Here is a 26,826-nt window from a genome sequence, read left to right as displayed (position 1 = left end):
TGATAATGCATACTTAGGTTCGTGATAAGCATTAGTGAGAAGGGCATATAAACTTGAATGTTCTTAGAGAAAGATAAATTATTACTTTATATAAATGTACGAATGCATACGATTAGAATATTAAATCTGTAGATTTCTTTATTTTTTCTTCTTCTTTTTCGTCTTTTTTTATATATCTTCGATATATTTAATTGGCACCTTAATTAGTTAATTAATTAAATAAACGAAGCTGGCATTAAGTCCCACCTTATCTTCCCCGACTTTAATCGAGTTTAATCATTGCTTTGACTACCCTATTTCTCTTTTTACATTTTTCTTCTGTTTTCTTTTATTGTTTCTTTTATTTTTATTTTTTTATTTTGCATTCTCCATAACTGAGATAGGTTGCATCGGGAGCTTGTTTACGTTCGCAACATTATCGCTATAATATAATCAATAACGATGTTCTCGTAAATATCCAAGATATATAACGAAGATTTCACAAATATTATAAAGAAACTTGATTAATAAATCCAATGAAATAGAAGACGAAGAAATAAAAAAGGAAAGCAGAAGGAAAAGAAATAGATGCGAACGAACTTATCGATTTATATACCACGAACGAACGACGCGATTAATTATAATTAATCAGAATCGTTTTCACGCGAATTCGCGCCAATTCCAAGTCGATACTAATTTATCGTTTCTATTTTAAACGATCTCAAAAGAAAGTTTCCCGAGATTAACGTTTAACATACTCAACTCTTTACAAAGACCGATACCTAACATAAAAGAAAACAAATTCCTATATTTGATGAAATATACACATATGAATGAAAAGATGATTGAAAATAAACAAAAAGAAAATCAACATATATTCTATATAAATAAATAAATAAGTAAGTAAATACAACTCGAAAGAAGAGAAAATAACTCACTGCATTTTCCATCGACGAACACAGATGAGGCTGTATCTCTCTCTCTCTCTCCCTCCCTTCCTTTCTCTCTCCCTATCTTTTTCTCTCACTGTCACGGGAAGTAGTAACAGAAAATAAAGAGAAGTAAAGGAAGAAAGAAATAAATAAATAAAAAATAAAAAAAAAACTCTGGACGAAAAAGGAAAGTCGCGAAAAATAAATATGAAAAAAAAATAAATAAAAAAAAATAAATAAATAAAAAATCCAAGAAGAGGAAAAAGAAGAAAAAGAAGAAAAAGAAGAAAAAAGAAAAGAGTAAATACGGACGTAGATATAATGATAGTGAACGATCTCTCCCGTATCACTCGACGGGTGAACAAGAACTGAACGGAATCTAACCTGGTGTGTAGCACGAAACGTCGCTAGAAATGACGTTGAGGACCTCGAAGAAGAAGGTGGTCAGGATTTCTCCTCCTGCGGTATAGAGCTCTCTCTATCTCTCTCTCTCTCTCTCTCTCTCTCTTTCTTTTCTGTCCTGTGCCTGACGGCTCTCTTTCTTTCTTTCTCTTTCTTTCTCTCTTCTCTCTCACTCTCTCTTTTTTTCTCTCGCTCGCTCTATCTATCTCTTGCTCTTTCTCTCTTTCTCTCTGCCGACTCTCCCTTTGAGTGTCACCGCCGACTACCGACCGTTCTTTCCCCTCTACTCGGATCTCCCCCCTCCATACCCCCCACACAAAGCCACGGCACCCTACTCACCATCTTCCTGCCCCTATCATCGTCAGCCAAGCTTCCCCCACCACTTCGTACACCAACACCAACATCATCGACAATTCTCCTCTCCTCTTTTTCTTCTTTTTTAACGTGCATCCTCTTCGTCTGACACAATGCAGAGAATGCAAGGTCGGTCAGAGAAAAAAGAGGAAGAAGAGGATAGTACTGGAGGTGGAAGCTACGATCGGATCTATCGATAATTTTAACGTGTCGAATGGTACGCGTCTTTCCAAGGAAAATATATTTTCTATTTCGACAAGCGTGGCGCCAGAGATGAAAGTTGTCATATAAAAATAGAAAGAAAGAAATTTTTGTTTTCTTTTTCCTCTTTCTCTTTTTTTTTTTTCTTTCTTTCTTTCTCTTTTGATTAATAAGAAAGCACGCGCGTTTATTTCAAAGTAGATAGAGGTAATATGTAAATTATGTAAAAATATTGGTAAATATAGATTTGCAAAAATACAGGTATGATATATCCACTATGGAAATAATAAATGTACATACGTTATACGAACTCATTATTTTTCGTGTTTTTTAATGGTCCGACTGAAACGACCACGTGACTTCTAACGAAGCGCGAAAAGAGACAAGCTTTAAAGAAACGTATCGTTTTAAGAGAAATAAAGTTCAACAGAGAGGGAAAAAAGACGTTCAACTTCACGCACGCGCGCTTTCAACTCGTGTCATTTCCGCCAACAGGCACGTGCCTTCAAGAATGGCCACATGCGAAGCCATAAATGGCCGGTCATAATTTTCTCGATTTTCTGGCTACCTGGAACCCGCATTTCTTTATTCTTTTTATTGTACAAAAATTAATTCCATCTGTTTCTTCTATTCTATATTCTATAAAACAAATAATAATGATTTCGTATATGCTAGGTGTTAATTACGTTATTTTCCAGACCTTTTCGTGATTCCGTTGATGAAAGATGAATGAATTCAAATTGTTAAGTGTGTGTATATATATATATATATATATATATATATATATATATATATATATATTTACATATAGTATACTGAATCTCTCATTAATCAGTGATTCAGTCTGTATATACATAGATATTAATTTTATATACGTATATATAACTAATGATCTTATTAAGTTTATATATATATATATATATATATATATATATATATATATATATATTATAGTATATTATGAGACAGAATTCTCAGTAAGCAAGACACTGTCGGCCGGCGGCGGACTGTAAACTTTGCGATGAATCACGGCAAACATCTACGCTCGAAGAGAGACACAACCGATCGTCTCGTTTTCTCGTGGCCCATATATTCAACAAGTTAGACTTTGATGCAGCGAAGACTTTGTTCTTTCACCAGACTGAATCACGGACTAATATGATGCTTTTGTTACCAAGAGATTGAATATACTTACTTATATATACATATATATAAAAAATCCTTGAGAGGATCGTTTAAAAATAAAGTGAATCATTTGAAATACCATAATGATTATTTGTTTCGACAATAGTCGAATTTAAAGATGGTGGACCGGTCACGTGAACGAATGAATCAAAGAACACGAAGACGAACGAGTAAGTAATAATGTATGTAAGTACTTACGTACTTCTCCTCGCGTGGTAGCCGTGATGAAAATGATCACGGTCATCCGGTCTCTTTCTTTCTCTCTTTTTCTTTTCCAAGAAGCAAAAGGGGAGACACGCGATACGATCAACAAATCGTTTAGATCGGTCGATAAACTCTCTTATCGGGCTCTCACATCGAAGTTACAACGGTAAAACCAAACGAAAAAAAAGCTAGCAACGAGAAGAACATCTTATTGAAAGTTCAATAAATCTTTAATTAATATTTAATCTTTTGTCATTCGTCTATTGATCCATTATAATATTATATTTTTTTAATCTATATCTGTCATAGAAAACTAAAGCAAATTCTTCCTTATGATTTAACAAATATTTATCAAACGAAAATTATTTGATCTAGACCAGTGTCTTTGTATGTCTATTAATCAACGAGTAGTTCGTACAATCGATTTTAAAAGAGAACTAATAATTCCGATTAGAAATCGTGGATCTATGTCCTATCGAGATTTCTATGCATCCCATTTTTCTATAGAGCTAAGTGATAAGTACGAAAAAAAAAGAAAAGAAAGAAATAGAGGCTCGTGCCCAACATGAATAAACAAATACAACACGATGAGGTCCTTCTTCTTCGCTTTCACAAGAACTGTTATCCTAGGACGAAGTGGGCATATAGTTTTCCATCTACGGTTTTGCTTTGTTTTCGGCTTCGTATCGGCTACGCACATAAAGCCCTTTTTCAATCGGATATGCTGCCGGCCGGTCCTTAAGCCGACGTGTAAATATTTTTGCGTCCGCTAAACGTCGTAATACGCGCGCACTATACACACATATGTATATATATATATATATACATATACATATATAATACTTACTCATCGTCCTTCTAACATAACGTGAACTTTCATCGCATTAAACTTTTGAACCTAGGATCACCCACGACGTTACGACACAAGAACCATGATAAAACTGTCCCCGTGTTATATCTTTTTTTCGTTTGCTTATCTGGTCTAGATCCCCAAAGATAAAAGAAAAAGATCGAAAGAAACAAAGAGAGAGGAAGAGACGGATATAAAAAGATTTGTTAAAAATTGATCGTCGATCATGTAAAATGAAGACAAATACATGAAAGAATTTTACAAATGAATATTTGATTTACAATGATTTAAAAAAACATAAGGACAATCTCGGTATTTTTTTCAGATTTTTTTTGCAATATTATTTTTTCATTCGAATCATCCAGACATCTTCGTTTCGAGGAAAACAATGTCGTTATGTTGGCGTCAACGAACCCGATGATTCATATTGTCGATTATGCAGTGTCGTCCGAAACGACGGTTAACCATAAGAGAAGAAAGAAAAGAACTAGGAAAGTTTGAAAAATGTAATGAATTAAACTTACGTGGAGAGATTACCACCTGGTGAGTGTGGCGTAGAAGAACCGTGTTCGTGTTCTTGATGATGATGACCAGTAGCAGTGGTATGATGAGTGTAGATAGAGTCCATATAAAGCTGATCAGTGACACGATCAGCGTCTTGAAGGTTACCATGATTAGTTTGTACAGAATTGGGAGGCTGCATTGAGGTAAGATGTGTGAAGGATTGTAATCTTCCTTGATCGGCCGGACTGAAGGCACTAGGTCCATCGGATGAGGAATGTCGATGCGGTGAGGAAAGATGATCGTCATGTGGACTACGACTGGAACCTGGTGAGCCTCTCGTTCTAATCGGCGGCGAATTACCACCAGTGACCCCACCACTCGCACTCGTTGCACCGCCTCCGGCACGAATTTGATGTTGAAGATAGGGATCGTTTGGTAGCACGTCCTCCATATGATGAGTATTCGCGTGATGATGATGATGTTGTTGTTGTTGTTGTTGTGCTTGTTGTTGTTGTTGTTGTTGTTGATGAAGGTGATGAGACGTAGTATTACCATTTCCACTATTGGCACCAGTACCGTTCGAGCCGAGATTTGGAAAAAGTACACCTAGATTGAAATCTCCACGTGCACTTCTCGAAATACCACCGACTCTATCAACCTCTTCCTCGGTTTCCTGATGATGTTGTTGATCTTCTAAATGACGATGAGAACCGTGTTGTTGTTGTTGTTGTTGTTGCTGCTGATGAACTTCGGATAACTGATGATGATGTTGCTGCTGCTGTTGTTGATGATGATGATGGGGATGATCCGTAGTAGTCGGTGAAAGCGTTTCTCCACCGTAACGATGCATCGTGGAGTGAGGCATGTGACTGGCAGTACGAGTTCCTTCAGTAGGGACGGAGACCTCCGTTGGATGCCGGCTATCCCCTCCTTCGGGAACCGGGACTTCGCATGGCCCGAGCTGAGCGTACTGCGTTTGCTGCTGCTGCTGCTGCTGCTCTTGCGACTGTTGATGTTGGTGGAGGTGATGATGTTGGTGGTGGTGGTGGTGACGTTGGTGGTGGGGGTGAGCGACCTGTTGCTGCTGTTCCTGCTCCTCCTTCTTCTCGTCAATGTCACCGCCCCCAAATCGTGGTGAACCCTCTTCTAAATAGTCTCTGTATTTTATTATACAAGGGTTGAAAAACAAGAATGAGTTTTAGACGAATATTCACGTGGGTAATTCATAATTTTATATTTACTTTAATTTCTAATATGTATATATATATATATGTTTGTTTACTTATAAAATTTATTAATTTATTTTTATTATAAATCCATGATTAGTAATTAACATAAATGAATAAAAAGTCACGACATTATTACGATAAGTTACGACTGCATATGATGAATTCGAAATAGAATCTATTCCAAATTCGAAGTATCAATAACATAAAAAAGATCCTCGTACATCGCAATAATGATCGATCTCGATCGTTTCTCCGTACTCGCTGATTCTCCGATAAAATGAATTCTTTATCGATACGGCCATCAAGCTTTATCTATTTGGTACACTTATAGAATGTAACTCGTGCCGATATCGATGCAATTCCACTCGTTTCTTTCTCACGATTTTTACAAGATTTTATACAATAAATCAAATCATCATTAGAAAACCACGTGGACGATATATCAGTTGAAATATTCCAAAGAAAACAAAAAGAAAAATCTGTTATTAATGATGATAAAAAAAATAACAAAATTTTATTAGTATATATATCTACCTATCATGAATAATATGATGTTCTTCCTGATAGCCAAGTTGATGAAGGGTATAACTAGGGTTAGGACCATCCTGATGGTTCGTAGCAACATTTAAAGTGATCACTTCAGCTCCGGTTGGTTCTAGCATGACGCCATTTTCGATTTCTGAATGACCCGCCTCCAGCACGCCCACATCATCCCCGCCTTCCTCTTTGACAATATACCCAAGCTGCTGCTGTTGTTGCTGTTGTTCTCGTAGTTGAAGAATTTCATGATTACCCATCTCATTTTTCATTACTGGACTACCTCCTCCAACTTCGAGTCTAATACCCTCCACGACGGCTTCTCTACCCGTCTGAGAGTTTTGCTCCATCGTTCCATCCACGGTATCAATTAATACTGAAAAATTTGATTATCGATCTTATGCAATTTGATTATAATAAATATTACCTACTTACTTCGTAATAGATTTTATAAGAAACTTTCTAAATAAGATTATAAAAATCGATTACGAATTTTTATTCATTATTAACCAGTCGAATGAACGAAATAAATATAAAATTTTGTAGAAATGATATTTTATATGATAAATAATAATTAAATATACCGAGACCAACTTTTCAATATTTACTCGATAACGAATATTTTCGATCTAAGCGAAGATAAGGCGAATGTGATTATAAACGTTTCGAAGACGTACACATTTTTTTAAAATCAACTCGAGAAATAATATCATGTGTTGGCTTGGAAAGGTATTGAAATGTTTAATCAATAGAGAAAGTTCGTTCGAATAAGTGGACACATCAGGGTTGACACGGAGAAACTGTTGCTATCCGGTATGTTACAAAAATAACCGCGGGTTGCCTTATCTTTCTCTTTCTCTCTCTCTCTCTCTCTCTCTCTCTCTCTCTCTCTCTCTTTCTCTCTCTCTCTCTCTCTCTCTTTCTCTGCGTTCTACCAGTGATGGAACTCACGCACTCACGCACTTGTAACATCACGAGTGAGTGGACATGACGAGCACGTATAACAACAAATACGTATGTGTATATGTAAACATAACTCTAACATATATGAAGAAATACATGTATACATGAGAGAGAAAGAGAAAGAGAGAGAGAGAGAGAGAAAATGTATCGTGAACACGAACGAACGTTTTGCGAACGATTCTCGCTCTCTTTCGTTCTTTTTCTCGTTCTTCGTTACTCTTTCCCGTTGATAAAAATATTATTTTTAATCATCAAAGGTCAAGCTGTGGCAGGACCACCGAGCATAGGCCACGTCAATGATCCTAGTGTCGAATTGCAGTCTTTCTCAATCGAATGACTCGAGAAACATGCGCGCGCGCGTTAACAAGATAATTTTTTTAATGAAATAAGATGTTGAAGATCTTTATTTCGTTCATCAATATTTTTTGATATTGGTCGAACGAAAATGATCTCTGTTTTTTTTTCTTTTTGTTATTATTGAACTATTTTGTTCACATGAAATTGATAGGTATGAGGTATCAATGTCTCCATCGTTTAACATTGAACCGACCTTATTGACGTTACCTAATCGAATTGGAGAGGTCAGGCTCGGTAGGATTATCTCCTCTCATGCGGTGGTTCGCGACGAATTCTATTAAAAAACATATTTTTTCTTGAAAGATCCAAGTACAAATCGTGCCATTGGATAATGCGCGCGTGTTTATGAGAAAAAGAAAAAGAGAGAGAGCCATAAATATAGGTATATATACAATATGTACCTATATAGGTATAATATAGAATACGTGAAATGTTAACAAAAAAAAATTTTTTTTTATATCAATATTTCGTGCATGAAAATTTTCTTTCGTGTGATATCTCTTAAAATTATCGATTAAATATATCTAAATATTTATCAATATCATATATTTTTAAAAATTTAATTTCAAAATCCATTTAAAAATCTTTACACATTGATATTTTTGTCTGTCTTGAATTATACACGTATTAAGTAGATATACATATATGTATACATATATAATAAAAAATTTAATACAAAATGTAAGATATGTACTAAGAAAACTTCGTAACCCAAACAGTGGAATCTACATCGGCTCTTTATCTTGCTCGAGAGTCCATTGTTGGTTCGAAGCCGACAAGAAGATGCCAAGCCGCGACCCCGATTAATCATACGATGAAGAAAATATACGCGTCAGCTATGGACACTTGCGCATCCACTGAGAATGATCTTTTTCTTATATTCTCTCTCTCTCTCTCTCTCTCTCTTTCTCTCTCTCTCTCTCTCTCTCTCTCTCTCTCTCTCTCTCTCTCTCTCTCTCTCTCTCTCTCTCTCTCTCTCTCTCTCTCTCTCTCTCTCTCACACACTCTCTTTCATTCTCATTATTCTAGAGAAAGCATTAAAAGAAATCGGCACAACATCGATTATTCTACAGAAGCTTACGATTATCGTATCGATTTTATAAATTTCACTTTCACCAAAAAATTTTTAAGCAAAATTTTTTAATAAACAGCTGTTGCATTATCTCTTGAAAAAATAAGTAATTGAAACATCTCGAGAAGTTTCGAATATTCATCGACAGTTGCACCAATCGACAATGCTAATTAATTTCCAATCAAAGCGCATGAACCATAATCGCTATCGCATGAGTGAATTTTGAACGTCGATAAAGGAATGATAATATTTAGATGATATTTATAATTATATATATATATATATATATATATATATATATATATTCTTTTTTCATCAAGTTGAAGATTTTTCTAGAGCTAATGAGTAATGATTAATTAGCATGATAAATGAACATGGTTTGCACCTCTGACACGAACATAACGAAATTTAATGATAAGTAAAAAAGACAGAGAAAGAGAGAGAAAGAGAGAGAGAGAGAGAGAAAATGTTAAATAATTGTACAAAAATTTGTAGAAAGAATTTTGCTTCGAAAATATTCTCAACAATTCTCAAACATTTTAAATAACTGCTACGAAGAACAATAAACTTCACGTGTTCCTCAAAGAACATCTCTTTCATTAGTAATCCTAAGAACGATAAAACCTTTCTAAATAAGACCCTGCTAGCTAATCCAGATTTAGATGGAATTTACGTTAAAACCATAATAAAATAAAAATTCGTTTAGTTTAGAGAAATTTTCTACAACGACATTATTCAACGCTAAATAAATTTTATGTTCGATTTTTTTTTCCTATTTAATTATTTATATTTAAAGACTTTTATTTATTTTATATATACTTTCATATAATTAATATCATATTAGTTATTATATATCAAAGATATGCATCAGTGAAATAATATATATTTATAATGTATATCTAAATTGATTATTTTTTTTCTAAGATAAATAGAAAAAAGGTGATGGCATCAAACGGTAGCAAGGAACGAGTTTTAAAGTCGCTGAACGAGCGGAAGAGGTTTTGTACATCGGGGGCAGAGGTTGCCGTTATCTCTCTAAGGCCCCCACAAAAACACTCTCTGTTATCCGCAATATATATAAGCAGGGCCGAAGCGCGCGGTATATATCGATGCCGTTTACGACGAGATTTTCAGAGATTGAATAGCCTCTTTATCTCGACCTCTCGTTTTCTCCTCTTATTCTCGGTCCACGAGAGAAGAAGATTTCTCGATCATCATCTATACGATTTATCATCAAACTTTTGATTCCATAGAAGAAGTTTCTTTTCCTTAAAAAAAGAAGTTTTCGAATTTTTTCTTTTCCTTTTTTTTTGTAATAATAAAAAGATCTCTTCTTTGTCGCTTATCTTATTTAAATAAAACGCAGAGTAAAATGTCGTACTTGAAACAATAAAGAAATAGAAGCGACACAATAGTCCTACGAATGTGAACAGGGAGGTCATTGTAGAACGTTACCTACGTTTCTACCTTTCCTATTCCGATAAGAGGAGGACCAGGTGTTCTCACAACAGTTGTAACAATGAGAAAGGAAGAACCAAAGAAAAAAGAATAAGTAAATCACTTATACATATCCTTCTCTCGAAAATATCTAACACCTTTCTTTCATTTCTTTCTTTCTTTCCTTCTTTCTTTTCTATTTTTACTTTCTCTTCTTTTTTTTTTTTTTTTTTAATTAATATCATCATCATAAAAATATTTCAATATTAATAAATCTATCATCAATAATAGATACGTCAAATGTTTCATTGTGTCTCTAATGGAATACGTCATTAACCTAATTCGAATCAAACAAAACAGGTTCAATAAACTGATTCTAATATACACGCATGCTGATTGGTCACTATTGATATATATAATTCTCTTTTAAAACAACCATTCACGTAGATTAGGTTAGTACGAAGATTAGTTAGCTCTTAACAGGAGATGCTACCGCAATCGGTTTGCATGTAAACGCAAGAACGTCGTCGCGGTGTGTACGAGTGTTACGATGGCTGGTGTACTACGAGAGGAATGGCTACGATAGCTCGACCGAGCGAGTAGTAATAGAAGATAGTATAATCACGAGCGGCCCATTCATACCACGCTCAAGATACCAGCTAATCTGTTCTTTCTCGAGCCGTTGACAGTCCAATGTAATAGATTTTCTGAGACACGGTTTGCTGATCTTTTAGATATGCTAATTGTCCTTCCTGGTCTTCTTTAAAATACAACTTGAAAAATTTACTATATCTACGTATTAAAAGATTCTCTCGATTTTCTTAGGTCGAATGAATTTATTTTTTATTACAAATCTAATCAAATAATCATCGATACATTCCTATATCGATTAGAGTTCAATCTTTTCGAACTTTTATTTATAATATATAAGTCGGTCTATATATATATATTTTTTTTTAATTTGTTCAAAAAAAAACGTATGTATTTAATCTAATTAAAATAATATGACCTGTGAACGTACTAGATCTATTTAAAAATTCGATAGCTTTTCTTAGATCAAAGCAAAACAAGTTTATATTTTTTGATAAAATTCCAATCAATCGATTTTAATAATTTTTATCGATGAATTTTTATTTAAAAAATGAATCTATATTTTTTTTCATAATCAAATAATTCTATTCTAATCTACTCTAACTGTAAATTTCAATGTAGACAACTACAAGAGTAGAAATGCGAGAGAATAAAGAGAATAAAGGAAAGAAAGAAAGAAGGAAAAAAAAAAGAAAAAAAAAGGAAATTTCGAAGGGAGAACCCTTGTTTACCATGTGGACGGTTCCTTCAACGTAGAAAAGGAAGGGCACGAGCACGAAGATGGTTGTGGGATAGTCTGTGTTGCCGTCATAAAATGTGCAAATACCCCTTAGAGAGAGGGTGTACATCTGAAAACGTGTGCTTACGTTTCTGCTTCTTAAGAACACGACGTCACGATACGTCGGGCCTACGTGCATCACGTGCATCCCAAAATGCAAAAGATGAGAAACTGTCTCTTCTTTTTCCTTCTTTTTTCTCTTTTTTTTTTTTTCTTATTTTTTGTACAAAAGATTATCGTCGTCATCATCGTGAGAAAATATTGTTCTTTCTCTAATCAAACACAAAATGGGCGAAGCGTTTATCGATAAAACTTTTTATAATATATTTTTATAATAAAATATTAAGAAATTATTATATATATATATATATTATATAGTTCAATGATAAACGACGAATATATAGATGTTCGAATGCATCCTCGTTAAAAGATGAACTAAACGATGAATTTCTCTCCTCGTGGAGTCATGCTGAAATAACTCGGTGATGATAATACCTTGATAACTGTGATAAGGTGATACGAAACGGCACGCGACCATGATACACGTTTCTCGCACTTGCACGTGCAGATAGAATGAGAAAGGTTGGGGGATGAGAATTTGATAGAAAAAGAAAAAAGAAAAAAATAGAAAGATAGAAGTCGAAATAAAAAATTTGTGTACAACAAAAATATAAGTTATCTAATATTCTTCTAAAAGATATCTGTAGAAATATAATAAAATAATAGATTTAACAAACACCGAGATATAAAGCAAAGACGGATGATAAAAATAATTCAAGGAACATTTCATTAATCAAGCGTAATTAGTATATATTATACATATTTAATTACTATTTAAATCAAACGAAATTTGAATTAATGTTAAATGCATTTCCATAATCGAATTAACGAGTACATCTTGAACTTGATTAACTCATAAAATTTAAATGTTGATTACAAACGATCTAATTAACGATTCTAATTAACGATCGGAAACGTTTTATCGAACGTCACCAATGATATGCATACATAGCTCAGTGTTTCGCAGGAACAAAGAGAGTGGAGAAATGAAAAAAGATGAAAATAAGAGGATCAGTGGAAATTTCACGGAGACGAAGATGTGGCGAAGAAGAAAGAGCAAAAAAGAAAAGAAAGAAATAAGATGATGATGAAGAAGAAGAAGAAGAAGGAAAGACGAAGGACAGGCATATGCTGGCCGACCGTGCTGACCTAATCTCGACCTTTGAACGGTACGGTTTCTTTCCCCTTCGCTCGACTTTCTTTCTCCTTTCCTCTCCTCTCTCCTTTAACAAATATATCGACTAAGTCGAACGTATCTCGATACATAGATCAGATACATGTTATCGTTGAATTTATAATGAGAAAGAAAAAGAGAGAGAGAAAGAGACATAGCACATGAATTGCGTAAAAAATTCCGCCAATTTCATTCGAAACGATTATTTAAAAAAAAACACATCATATTAATTATTCCGCAAATTTTATTCGAAATGGTTATTTAAGAAAAAAAAAAATAAAGAAAAAAAAACACATCGAATTAAGTATTCCTCAAATCTCTGCTTACGTATTTGTTAGTTCAAAATTAAACATCTTTCATAAATAAATCTGGAAGATGAAGACGATTAGAGATATCTTGGATGCGTGATCTAGGGTGAAAACGAAGGGGATAGTAAATCATGAAGTTAATGGGTAATAAAAGAAAATACTTGCGTAACGGCGGAACTCATGTCATCTTTTTTTCTTTCTTTTCTTTTTTTTATTATATATGTTTTCTTTTTTCTAATCTTCTCGTACTTTCTTCCAACAGAACTAAAACGTCCACCTGTAGTTTTTATTTTTTGTTTAAATGAACAACGAACCAAATGAAAATTATGGAAGATCCATATTCGTGTGTAATGATATTTCTGTTCTCGATACTTCGTCAGAATATTATAATAAAAATAACAAAAAAAAGAAGAAGAAAAACTTCATGAAGTAACGTCGAAAAGAAAAAAGAAAAATAATCGTTTTAAAGTATTCAAGTACTTGCTGAGAAATCATGCGAGTCTATGTAAGTAAGTACGAATGATTAATCGATGTCGACATTGAACGAGTGTAACTCTCTATGCTATATATATATATATATATATATATATATATATATATATATATATGTATATATATATATATATATATATATATATATATATATATATATACATATATAATACAGTGTTAAAAAGAGAACGAGCTTGAAACGAAGAAGTAATATATCGATCAGCAGATACTCGCCTCACGGAATTAACAGTTTACGAGCGAGAAGAAATCGTATCGTTAGCCTTCTAGAAGAGAAGAGAAAAAGAGAGAGAGAGAGAGAGAGAGAAACTCGCAACGTGCGAGAAAAGAGACGAAGAAAGAGTGAGTGAGATGAAACATTGATGTTGTATACGTATATGTATATGAAAGAGAGAGAGAGAGAGAGAGAGAGGGAGACGTAAGAGAATGCAAGGGGGTCAGTAACCCTCATTTATCTCCGAGAGACTCTACTCTCTTTTATCTTCTCGTCTTTTATTATAAACGAACTACGAATATACGTTGTGATTTACAGAAAACGTTCTATTTAATCTCTACGCTAATTATTAGCAATCCAAAGGCGATCATATTGACTTGCCATTTGATTATATTATACTAATGACAGGTATCGTGGAATTATAAAAAAAATATATATGTATAAATAAATAATTAATAAAATAAGTGGATAAATAAATGAATAAAAGATTTATAAGAAAGTTATTAATTACAAAAAGAAAGAAATCGAATAGAATAAATAATAGTTTTATCCTTTTGTCATGTAATTAATAATAAATTATTATCTCATCACCATCGGTATTTAAAAGAATCCTTTTGGGCGTGACATAAAGAGAGTTTTCATTATGTTTAATATGGCACTCTAGTTTTAGGGTGTTACGAGGTAAACACACGGCACTAAAAGAGAAAAGAGAGATGTATGACAGAAATGAAAAATGAAAGAAAAAGAAAGATACGTGTGTATGTGTGTACATATACATATAAAACATGGTCCATGTCTTTATAGGTACGATCTTGCATAGAGGATATTCCGAGGAAGGAAAGTAAATATTAAAAGCGGCTCGAGGAAAAAGAAAAAAGAGAAAGAGAAAAAGAAAGAAAGACAGAGACAGAGAAAGAGAAAAAGAGAGAGAGAGAGAGAGAAAATATGCGGTTGGGTCATTAGCAACGCTTTGGAGAAAGAAACAATGCCGACCAGGTGAGAGGGCTAGTGTCATAAACCAAACCGGAAGTGTCTCACGAATACCCCGAACGTACCAAGGATATTTGCCATTTCTTCCTGTTCGTGGACATTCTTTTCTTGATTATTTTCTCCTCCTACCTTTTTCTACATTGTCCGCTATTTACTTTCTTTCCTTTTTTTAAGCTCGAAATTTAGAAGGAAATAGCGACAAAGGATTCCGTTTCTTTTCTCGATATTTTCTATCAAACAATACTTCTAGCTTGCTTAAGAAATTTCAAAATATTTTTTTCCTCTATAGATAAGTACACATGTTCGACATATATAAATTCCTATGGTATTTAACTGTAAATTGGATCGATCATTCGTGAGTACTATCATCTTGGTTCTCATGTTTCAAGAGAATAGAAAAAAAAACAGATAACTTCAAAGCGAAAGAACTGATCACTTTTTTCGAGAATCCCTGCTGTGACATTACGATTCGAAAGCTTATGGACATGTAGACAGGTTCCTTTTGGTTCTTCTTTTCTCTCTTTCTCTCTCTCTCTCTCTCTCTTTTTCTTTCTATTTTTCTTTGACAAAACTCACCCGTCATGAGCCGCGAAACAACGAAACACAGACAGCGTGGCGTAAGACGAGAAGCGGACAAATCGCACAGCAGGACATTTTAGAAGAGAATTCACTCCAACATATACCTATTTACATCTATGTGTTCACGTACATGCCCAGATTTTCCTTTTTTTTTTCCCTCCTCTCAAATTCTCCCTCCGCAATTTAAGCGCCACCTCATCGTACCCTCTCGTAAAATTATTAACGAGCTGTCGCCATCCAACATGGGCCAGACACGCTTAGCTACCCTTCGCTAAACTCACTAAAGACTATAGAAATAATATAAGAAAAAAAGAGAGATAAATGCTTGTTTAAAAAATTTTCGAAAAATTAAACGAAAAAAGGAATAATTCGCTACAAGAAAGTTGTTTTAATTAATCATTGCATATAGTATTCCATCAAAAGATTTTATAAAAAAAATATATATACATATATAATAAAATATCGATATTCGGTCTAAATAATTGTATATATAAATAAAACTAAAAAATTTGTGCATATATCAAATATTATAAAATATATATAGAAATATATATATAAAATTATCGATATTCCTCGATTTTTTTTTTTTTTTTTTCTTTTAATTTAACACACTCTAATCTCTTTCTTTCTCTGTACTAATCTTACTAATTAATTAATTTTCCACACCAGACCAAGGCTTATCATCAACGATTACGAGTTGCATCTCTAAAGTAGGCGTTTTCTTATGTGTCTCTGGCAAATCATCCGACTCCTCTATCGTCCGTCTTTTTCTTTCTTTTTCTTTTCACCCCCAACCCCCTGCCATTCCAACCATCCCCATGGCGCAACGTTTGTACGCGTGCCTTGGAAAAGCTTTGAAAAATGCCGACAACGATTCGCTCTTTTCACGTTTCTTATCTACCGGCTCTTCGTCGATGACTGTGACGAAAAGTTAACGGCTCCTTAGCTGCTTCTTAATAACAGCACTTTAATGAAGAATCCGTCGTCATATTTAACACTGATTTCGCATTATCGTTCATTACTACATCGTCTCTTAAAAATTGCTCCTAAAATATTTCTCTTCGCAATAACAATTCGCTCAAAGTAAATATTTGTAAATTGTACGAATCAATTTTTGTAAATAAAAACTGTGTCATTCGAAAGGAATGTAATTTTCTTTCGAGAAAGATACATAAATAATGTTAAATGATTTTTCTCTCTGTCTTTCTTTCTTTTTTTCTCTTTCTTCCTCTCAAAAGAATTAATCGATCATGAAATACGATCCACTGGTCCAATTCTCCATTGGACCACACCAATTACAAGTTCCTCGATTTCGTGTCTCGACGTGAAGAATCACCGAACCCGATCTCACACGAAACGAAAGAGAGAAAAAGAGAGGAGGAAAGAGTAAGAGTTTGATCTCTCATTCCTCAGCAACCTCGAGGGTCCATCCATTTATCGATATTTTTTAAGTCGTGCGTAACTTCATTTCTACTCGTAGACGAAAAAGAAAAAAGGAATGAAAGAAAAATAGAGAAGGAGAGTGGCTCAGTTATGGAACGAAAAAGTAGTAGAGCAGTAAATCAGTCGTCGGTGGGTCGAAGGTCGTGAACGGTACGTAAAACCAATAAATATTCACGTGTACAGTATAATGGGTATATTAAGTCGTAGAAGACTCTTGAGATTTCGAGGATTCAACCATTCGGCACAGCTGGACCGTTGAAACGCAACTCCTTATTAGTTACTTCCCCTACTTATTACAATATTTCATATAAATTTACGCTTTCTCTCCCTCTCACTAAATGTCACGAGAACTGTGTCTAAAGAAGAAAAAAAATTCCCGAAAAAAAAGGATAATACCGAAATGATCTATGAGATTTTTTTTGATACTTTGGAATATTGATCATCGATCGAAGAAATGTTCACGAACGTGATGAATATCATTCTTTAGATATAATCCTGTAAACGTGTTCTCCTTATAAACTAATGAAAAATGTTTTATAGCGATAAAGTTGAATGAATCAGTTACTATTATTAAAATGATCTTGTAAGAAACATCGTAATGGCACGTACGTATAACGTAACGTGGATTAAAAATCACAAGCAATTATGACACGTCAGAGTGATCCAATTAGACTTTTACTCATTGTCAGAGGAAAAATATGAAAGGCTTCATATCTTTTTTTATTCGTTAGAAATAGAATTGTGTTACGTTTTAAAACTAATTAAATTCGGACCATCACTTTCTTAATTTTTTCTTAACGAAAAGAAAAATAAAACAGAGACCTCGAACTGTGCCGTAAACTCGGTTCACGAGCTTTCGTTTAGAATAAACTTGACTTTTCAACTCATCGAGATGTCCTTGTTATTCCTGCGGCTTTTCGACGTTGGCCTCGTGTCAAATCGGCACCAAAAACCCGACACCCGTCACTGCAAACAAATAATACTCCCTTTAGACTCAGAAAACTAAGAAACCAGAGCGAGTCTTCTTCCTCTTCTTATACTTTTGGCCGATCCTTCAAAGTACCTCTCTGCTTTCTTTTAAACACGATTTCTCGTGTTTGTATGTACGAAAGGCTTAACACCTTTTTCAAAGAAGATGAAGTCTTTTGAAAATCTCCTTGAAAAGCAAACGAGATCCTTCAAGAGTACCGAACGTGTTACTTTTGATTTTTCTTTGAAGCAACCGTATATGTAAGACCTATATAAATGTATATATATAAAAATAGGGTAGGCCAAAAATCCTCAAGTGATTTTTGAAATAAATCGTTCAAAATTTCCTATATGATTTTCAAAATCAATTACTCTTTTATGAAACTTTTTAGAATAATTTTTTTCAGATTGTAAAAAAGTTACAATTTGAAAAATAAAATCAATCTGAAATGCCTCGAAAAAATGTAATTGATTTTTACGATCATTTAGCAAATTGGCCCAATCTATATATATATATATATATATATATATATATATATATGTCTATGCATGTATATACAGTGTTTAATTTTTAATAATCCTTTAAATCCTAATTAAAACCAATAAATATATGTATCAATAAAGAATAAGCTTATATCGAGAATAACAATGGACTGTTTTTGAAAAATAAAAAAAGAAGAAAGAAACGAAATGGAATAAGGAGAGGCGTTACATAGAAGAAAAATGTTTGCAGTGTACAGGCAGGCGGGTTGGTTTACGTGCTAGCCTTGCTGGCAGTACGTCTGACGTCATATCCTGCGCGGGCGGACATCCGGTTTTGCTGCTGGACTCCTGGCCCAGGGCGATAACAAAATCTACGTTTGTTAAAAAAAAAGATGGAAAAACGAGAGAGAGAAAGAGAGAGAGAGAAAATTGAGAGAAACATGCTCGAATAAACAAATGGATGGATTCTTTTTAACGGATAAACAATAAACGCAATAATGAAGAGGATAAATCAATAAATATATGAAAATAAATCTCTGTCCATTGCTTTAAGAATCAATCGATTTTGAAATCGTTTTCATTCTTTTGAAAAAACCATAAGATTTTGTATAACTATCTTTATTTGTTATAACAAATACAAGCATGTTTTCACAAACGGAAATCATTTATCGCTCTCATTTTCAAGATTGGTATACATGGGTCTTGTCAAACGAGTCTCGTCCAGTATTCACGACGCGTTACTTCTTCGCAAGGTGGAATAAAGAAACAAAAAAAGAAAGAGATAAAGATACAGAGAGGGAGAAAGAGAGAGAAAATGAGAAGGAGAGGGTGGACAAGCCGTCGAAACCATAACAATTAGTCGCTCTGCTCATTATCATCGTACGGTGTCGTTGTCCTCGAGACGGGCGAAACGAGCCTTCCGCAATCGAGAGACTTAAAGATAAGTAAACGCTCGGTGAAATTTACTGGCCGATAATTTCATTTGTCGCAAGTTTTCTCGCAATCGATTAATAATAAATAAGACACAATAATCTAAACGTGTGGGTAATAGAAAAAAAAAACAAAAACAAAAAAGAAGAAAGAAAAACAACTCGATAGAAACACGTCACGATGGTCAATTAAAAAGTCATTAGTGACTTTCAACAAAGTTAACTGACTAGTCATTATTCGTTTTTTTTTTTTCTTTTATTTATTTCTACTTTTCCTTTTCTTATTCTTTTTCCTCTTTTCCCGGAAAAAAAAAAACGACAAGAGCAAAAAAAAGAAAGAAAAATGTATAAATTGTAATATTCATAAAGACGTCATCGACGCTCTATATTTTTCCGGTAGTGCGGTTAATTTCGCATAGAGTTGTCGTTCATTGTTCCTGACCACAAATTGTGAATCCTTCTAGGGAATTCTCGACGAGATTAGTTGGAACAAAACTGCATCTACTCAAGCTAAAGAATCTCTTGGTGCCATACAGTCTAGATGTCTCTCTCTCTCTCTCTCTCTCTCTCTCTCTCTCTCTCTCTCTCTCTCTCTCTCTCTCTCTCTCTCTCTCCCTCTTTCTCTCTTTCTTATTCTCGGTTTTTATGTGTATGTCTGTATTCTCTGTAGAAGTACGAGAAGCCCAATATCCAAGAATTTAACACGACCAACTAGCAAGCAAGCAAGTTAGCCATCCGGCCATCCAGCTATCCAACCAACCAACCACCACATTCAGTCATCGACGCCTCGAAAGGGCACAACGACAAATATTTGTCTCATTATTATTTTATGGCGGTGCTTTCTTACGTCGGATTATGAATGGTATATTGTGGGCTGTGCTTCTCTCGTTCACCATCGAACGATTTGGACTTGGCCTTTTTTTTCTTTATTTTTTTTTCTCCGTTTTTTTTTTTATACAAGGCAGAAAAAGAAATATTTCTTTGCATTCGACAAAAAATATGATCAATTTTAACTAGTATTTGTCATGAATTCTTTTAATACATTATTACATAAAACATCGAATAAAATCAGCTGATTGTACGCAGGAAAAATAGAAATGTTACATGAGAAATGTCATTATAAAGAGAAACAAATAAAAAATTCTATGAAATACGAATTGAATTAATCGTAAAATCAGCATGATCTTTCCGAAGAAATCAAATTGCAATCACTATCTTCACTTCGCTATACACAGATGGCTCTAGTTAATATCAAGCGGGAAAGATACTTTCAACCTTCGATTTTTTGGAATTTTATTATATTATTTTGTAAAAGAATGAAGGACTTTCTTTTTTAACAGAGGAATATAAAGTAAATTAAAATGTAAGAATTACATCGGAATAAAAAATATGGTTTCAATAAAGTGCAACGAGAATACGATCGTAACGAGAAAAAAAAAAAAAGACAATTTGATTTTCCTTCGAGTTCGATTTCAATACGATCGACGTTCTCCCTATTATTAATCGTTCCACCAAATCGATCACCTCGTTCTAACACGCGGAACAATCGCGACTAACGAACGTTTCCTTATGGAACCCATAAAATATCGCATGGCAGTTTGTTACTCCTGTCTCGATTTACCCTCAGTGATTCTCATCCTTGTACAATCTTTTCTCTCTCTCTCTCTCTCTCTCTCTCTCTCTCTCTCTCTCTCTCTCTTTCTCTCTCTCTTTCTTTGTTTTTCTTTCTCGTTTCTAAATTGATAGAAACTAAGTTTGACCTTAACTCATTGATAATTATCAAAGTCTCATTCGAGTAACATTTATGTTCGCTCATCACTCGAATGAACAAGTTCTTAAATCTAAAGAAATTCAAAAGAAATAAATAAATTTTACAGAAATTTCATAGCTCGTAAATTTGACTAACGAGTGCGTGCACTCGTACACGAGACATTTATGGTTGTATCGATATTATCATGAAATGTACTGATTCCATGGACCATTCTAATGATCAAGCTCAACATCCTTAGCAAGAGAATGGTTTGCCAAAGGATGAGGAGAACACGCAGAACAATTTCTGATGTGTTTTGATAAGCCATACACGTCCGACACACGTAGATAACCGTGCAAGTGTTGGGGGCGTTTTCCGGGGCGGCTTTGATTCCTCAGGGACACGATCTTTTTTTTCTCTTTTTTTTCTTTTTCTCTTTTTCTCTTTCTCTCTGTTTCTCTCTATCTGTCCTTGTGTCTCACTTTCTATCTCTTTCTCTTTCTCTTACATGAACATACACGTTCACTCATAACTTATAACAAAAAGTAATTAAATTTAAGCCTTCAAAAATAAAAATAGAGACGAAGAAAAAACAAATGACTAATAACAAATAAAATATGATCTTTCAATAACAACCAATAGAAAATATTTAAAGAAAACACCGAGAAAGAAAAATATGGGACTAACTCGAAAGAATAGAAACCACTTGAGCTTTCCAACTTATAACCCTTTCCTAATCTCTTGGGAGATACTCCCCAATGAACATACGAGTACTTTCAACAACATCGTCTTTTCCTAATCGTTCGCGTCTAATCGATCACGGCGCCATGCCTTCACCATGGCGTACAGCACTTCCTCGGAAAGTGACTCCTCCCACTAACTGTCCCTTATTTTTCGGAGGCGTGGCTCGGATTACATTTGTCTTTTATCCTTAACCACCAAACGATAATCAAAATATTTTGGAAAATTTGTATCGATCAATTTGCAAATATAATAATTATATAATAGATACATGTTGATAAAATAAAACCAATCAATGCAGTATTCTATATATCTCTTATTTAAGCGAACAAGAATGAAATTGAAAAGGAAAGAACATAAATCGTAAATTGTCAAAAATCATAAGTCTAATTGTAATTCGTGCGTACATAGATACATACATACATACATACATATATATATATATATATATATATATATATATATATAAAAGAACATCAATGCTACGTGTTAAAAGTGCCACGTTACTAGAACCTAATCACCGTTTGAGTCTCATTAACATAAGCCACGAGCTTCACCGTTACCTTCCCTGTCTTCGTCGAACCAAGTGGGCCGCCAACGACATGGTATTATTATAAACGATAAAACCCGCATAAAGTGGAAGCGTGTATAGAGTTGCTTGGTAGGGCTGCCAACCACATAAAACACGAAAGAGTGGGAGAGAGAGGAGAGAGGAGAGAGGAGAGGAGAGAGAGAGAAAAAAAGAGAGACTACGCAGTCGTTTCCGTTCTACCTCCGCCTGGGAAAATAACCGCCTCTTTTTACCCTCTCTTATCACTGCCCACGAACTTATGACTACGACGAGCGGATGGACACATACGTTGCCTGTTCAGCTGTCTATCCACCAACGAAGGAGAATAAGAAAGAGAGAAAAAGAGAGAAAGGAAAAAAACGAAGAAAATGTTGGCATAGTTTGGAAAGAGCTTACTCTGTCACCCCCACGTGTCAGACAACCCCCCGTAAAACCTGAATACACCAGGTGCGACTGCTGCAAGATTTTCTTTCAAAATCGACATCTTCTAAACGATAATGTCTGAAACGGTGATTTATAAAAAAAAAAATATTAATGACGTATTACGACTTCTAGCTATAAATTTGTTATTATTTACAATTATAGTCGTATTAATGATCATAATTGTGATAATTACGATGTCAATGAACTATGGTTATTTGATAACGTGATATCGATTAGATAGATCGTGATCTGGATTAGATGAAAATATCCAAGGAATCCAATTTGTTTATGCGTATCTAATCATTAATGTTAACTGTTGTCAATGATAGAAAAAAGAAGAAAAAAGAGAGAGAGAGAGAAAAAAGGACGAAACGAGGAACCAAGGAAAAGGAAATGAAAAGGAGAAGGGAGAGACGACTTCATCGAAAGAAAACGAGAAAGAGAGTGAGTCTGGTGCAAGGTGGAGGTGGTAACAATGCTGAAGTTTATCTCCACGTCCTTGGCTAATCTCTCTGCCCGCAAGAAGATTACTCTATCGCAACGATTTGTGCTACGTTTATGATACATGCTTACTACTCACCCATACCACGAGTACGTACCTGGTAATTGATGAAAGAACAATATCGATGATATCATGATGCAGACGATTCTAACACTTCAATTATTACGATTTAATCCTTCTTCTCCTATCTTCTGGATTCAAATGATCTTCGAACTAATAACACGAAACACTCTTTTTTTCCGTAGAAAATAATATATAAAAATAATTTTCAATTATAATTAATATGATTTTGCGATCGAACTAATGATCACAATTATATTCACACTGATCCTTATCATTTTTATCGATCGAAGATTTGAAAAAACTTAAAATAAGAAAAAGATATTGATATTCATTTAAACGTTTAAGAGACGGTTGACAGTCGTTATTAAGACCGACGTAGCTTGAAACTCCTCGAATTCCGCCCACGCACATATACACTTCTATATTATACATGTCTTTGTGTGTCCAAGTATACGGGGACACGACGTTACTAGGGAACAGTAAACGCGATGCGATGCGTTTTACGTTGGATCGCACTGCGAAACGCTATCGCGGACCGACCACTGAGCGATACCTTATCTGAACTAGTTGTGTGCCAACAGTGACTCTCAACTTCTATTTCTACGCGCATACATATATATATACACATATATATATATATAATAAATATAACTTTGTTGTTCGTATTAAGGTTACGTATATAGATATACAAAGAAATAGAGAATATCTTTGATCCTTTAAGATCTTATGTTCAAAATGAAATACAATTTAAATTAAATAAATTGAGAAAAAATTTCTCAATTCGAAAATAACAAATATCTAAACAAATAAATAAATAGATATATATATATATTTTTTCTTTTTCTATCGCAATAAAAAACGAAATAATAATAAAAAAGATGAAATAATTACAAAGCACTTTTCTCTTTTGAATTCTAACGCATCGTTCGCGTGAAATGCATTTCAATCGTAATCGAATACACGATCCGTATGTAAACACGCGTTAAGAATCGGTATGGGGAGCCGCGTCGGATGTCAGAACCCGAAGATTCTTATCTATATGATAAGACGCAGCATTCATGTGTTTCATTAGGCTTAACCGTTGAATCCTTCCTTGAAAAGTGACGCCTTTTCGCATACATATTTACTCGTGTATAGTACAATTAGCAAATCGGTTTTTAATCACAAAATTGAATATAAAAAATAAATTAAGTCAAAGTGGAACTAAAAGATAATTAATTTTTGACGATATAACTTCAGCGATGATATTTGATTTAACGATTTAAAACTACACAACTGTTATAATTTAAATTACGAAAAATCATTATAAAAAATTCTGGTAGCGCACTTCGATTTTTTACTTCGATATTAATCATTATAAATCCTACGAAGAGACAAACATGCTCGCGTAATTCGAAACGAGTTTTCGTAAAAGATACTTCCAACGAAAGAAATTATCGGCACTCGATGAATATTATCCTAATCACTACATTTTGATGTTATAAAGGAATAAGACAACGGGATCGATTCATCGTAAGCTCGAAGGGCAAACTTATTAACCGAGTTCTTCGTGATGTGTATGAAACGAGAGTCGAAGACTTACTGATCTATGTATATACGAGGTGTACCATAATATACATATTCTCCAACGATAAATATATTAAAAGAAAACAAACAAGACAAGTTCGCACGAACGTTTGTTCTATAGAGGTCCTATTAACAGAAATTATTTTTAAAAACTATTGGAATAGTCTTCACGTTTATAACTCTCAATATATTCAAAACTACTAAGTACATGATTAATATTCTTAGAAAAAAAAAAAGAAAATAAAATAAGAAATATATAATTTAATAATTCCTAATAAATTTGACAATACAATTAATTGAAAGCAAAAATGATAATTTTAACTCGTAAAAAAATCTCAAATAAAAGACAAACGTATGTTCTTTACTCGCACGTGCTAAATCCATCCCTGAAGTTATGAGCACGCATATTATTGTGGTACACCCTATATGTCGTGAGATAAGTCATATCGGTGTGTACCGGTCGATAGAAAGGCACATACCATTTCGCTTAACGGGCTACCAAGATAGAACAAGACGGTGCATGTGCCAGATATCGTGTCGACGGTATTGGTGCGCATTATCACTCGGTATTTCGTGAAATCAGTCGCCGCGAGAGCTGCCTCCGGCTCAGTACACCAACGGACCGCTCCATGAAGTACCTTTCTCCTTCTAACAGTCTCTTTCTCTCTGTGTCCTTTTTTTTCTCTCACCTACGCCATAAAAAAGAAAAAAAGAGAGAACGAGACCGTTCGTTTGAAGCCTCTCGAAATTATTGACGTTTAAAACGGAGTAATAAGTAAGATCGTGTGTGTAATAAAAAGAAAAATGAAAAAAGAAAAAAAAAAGAAAAATCGGTGTTAATTAACAACTCTATCTCGAGTGTTTTCTTCTACGATTGTCTGTGAGCGACGATAAATATGATAAGATTGTAAAAATTGTGCGTTAAGTTTTTTAATGTTAAATGTTATCACTTTAAGTTCCGATTTTTTAATTTTTCATGACAAATTTTGTGTACGCATGTATTGTTGCATCACATGCATATGCATATGTATGTATGTATGTATGTATGTACGTATGTACGTATGTATGTATGTATGCATGTATGTACCTATACTTACGTTAAAATCCCTGGAAGTCAGGTTGGACGATGCTACGAATTGTTTACGAAATGCTTGAACGTTTCTTCGTTACGCGAACGAATGTGCGAGTCGTTAAGTAGGCTCGTTCGATAGCCTTGAACGAAAAAACACCACGTATTTCGTGACGTCGTAATTCGCGCTTTTTTTCTTTCTTTTTTCCTTCTTTTACCGCGTAACTATTCCTATCGATGAAGGAGAAAAGAACGAAAGGAAACAAAAAAGAAAACAAAACGCGAAGTAAAAAGAATTGAAATGAAAAAAAAATTAACTTATATAGTTAACAATTATTTTCAAAAGTAGTGTAATTATGTTATCTTTATGTTCGATTTTCACGATTTATGGATAATATCGAATATTTTCGCTATGGGACACCCGGTATATAGGAAGTAAGCACACTCAGCCACGAACGCAGCAGCACTGCACCGATGCAATATGTTCCAACGTGTTGTTTCTGTTTCTTTTTCTTTTTGTTTCTTTTCTTTCTCCTTTTTTTTTTGTAGTTGCACCGACCGAGAGAGAACCGTTTCAGGAAACTCGAAAACAATCGACCACCGGCGCACTAACTCGAAATGACGTAATATAATACACTAACTGCACATGCTCGAGAGAATCGTCGTCCATGTCGGCAAACTTAACGTGAACAAGTGTCCATTGGTTTTACGAAATAATTATACAAAATTAAATGCAACTCGATTATAACACGAAAAATCGACACAAGTGTTTACGGTCGTTGTACAATACTTTTTTCCATTTTCTTCTTTTTTTTTTGTTTAATTCTATTATTTTTTAATATCGAATCAAATTGCTTGTGAGAATTATTAATAACGCGACATAAGAAGCAAAGTTCACAGTTTATTA

General features: G+C 34.0%; 1 protein-coding gene and 1 long non-coding RNA gene across 8 annotated transcripts in view; one reads left to right on the top strand and one right to left on the bottom strand.

The window, feature by feature from the left end:
* The window catches only part of LOC127063099 (box A-binding factor-like), a 51,765-nt gene that overhangs the window by 18,521 nt on the left and 6,418 nt on the right, over positions 1-26,826 (bottom strand). For 3 of the 7 annotated variants that reach the window (XM_050992417.1, XM_050992416.1, XM_050992420.1), the window contains exons 2-3: positions 6,375-6,753; positions 4,632-5,768 (exon numbers count right to left, since the gene is read on the bottom strand). In XM_050992417.1, the coding sequence (XP_050848374.1) occupies positions 4,632-5,768; positions 6,375-6,753 (1,516 nt within the window). Of the gene's footprint in view, positions 1-4,631; positions 5,769-6,374; positions 6,754-7,054; positions 7,076-17,675; positions 17,820-23,318; positions 23,883-25,329; positions 25,540-25,947; positions 26,810-26,826 lie in introns of those variants that run through there. The other 4 variants (XM_050992423.1, XM_050992422.1, XM_050992418.1 and 1 more) reach the window with 4 other exon arrangements.
* On the top strand, positions 5,742-8,695 carry LOC127063134 (uncharacterized). The gene is made up of 2 exons (XR_007781278.1): positions 5,742-5,825; positions 8,417-8,695. It is a non-coding gene; the product is annotated as an uncharacterized LOC127063134 (long non-coding RNA).

Source organism: Vespula vulgaris, chromosome 4 (assembly GCF_905475345.1).
Source record: "Vespula vulgaris chromosome 4, iyVesVulg1.1, whole genome shotgun sequence".
NCBI classification, from domain to species: domain Eukaryota; kingdom Metazoa; phylum Arthropoda; class Insecta; order Hymenoptera; family Vespidae; genus Vespula; species Vespula vulgaris.
This window is presented reverse-complemented; position numbering and strand designations above follow the sequence as displayed.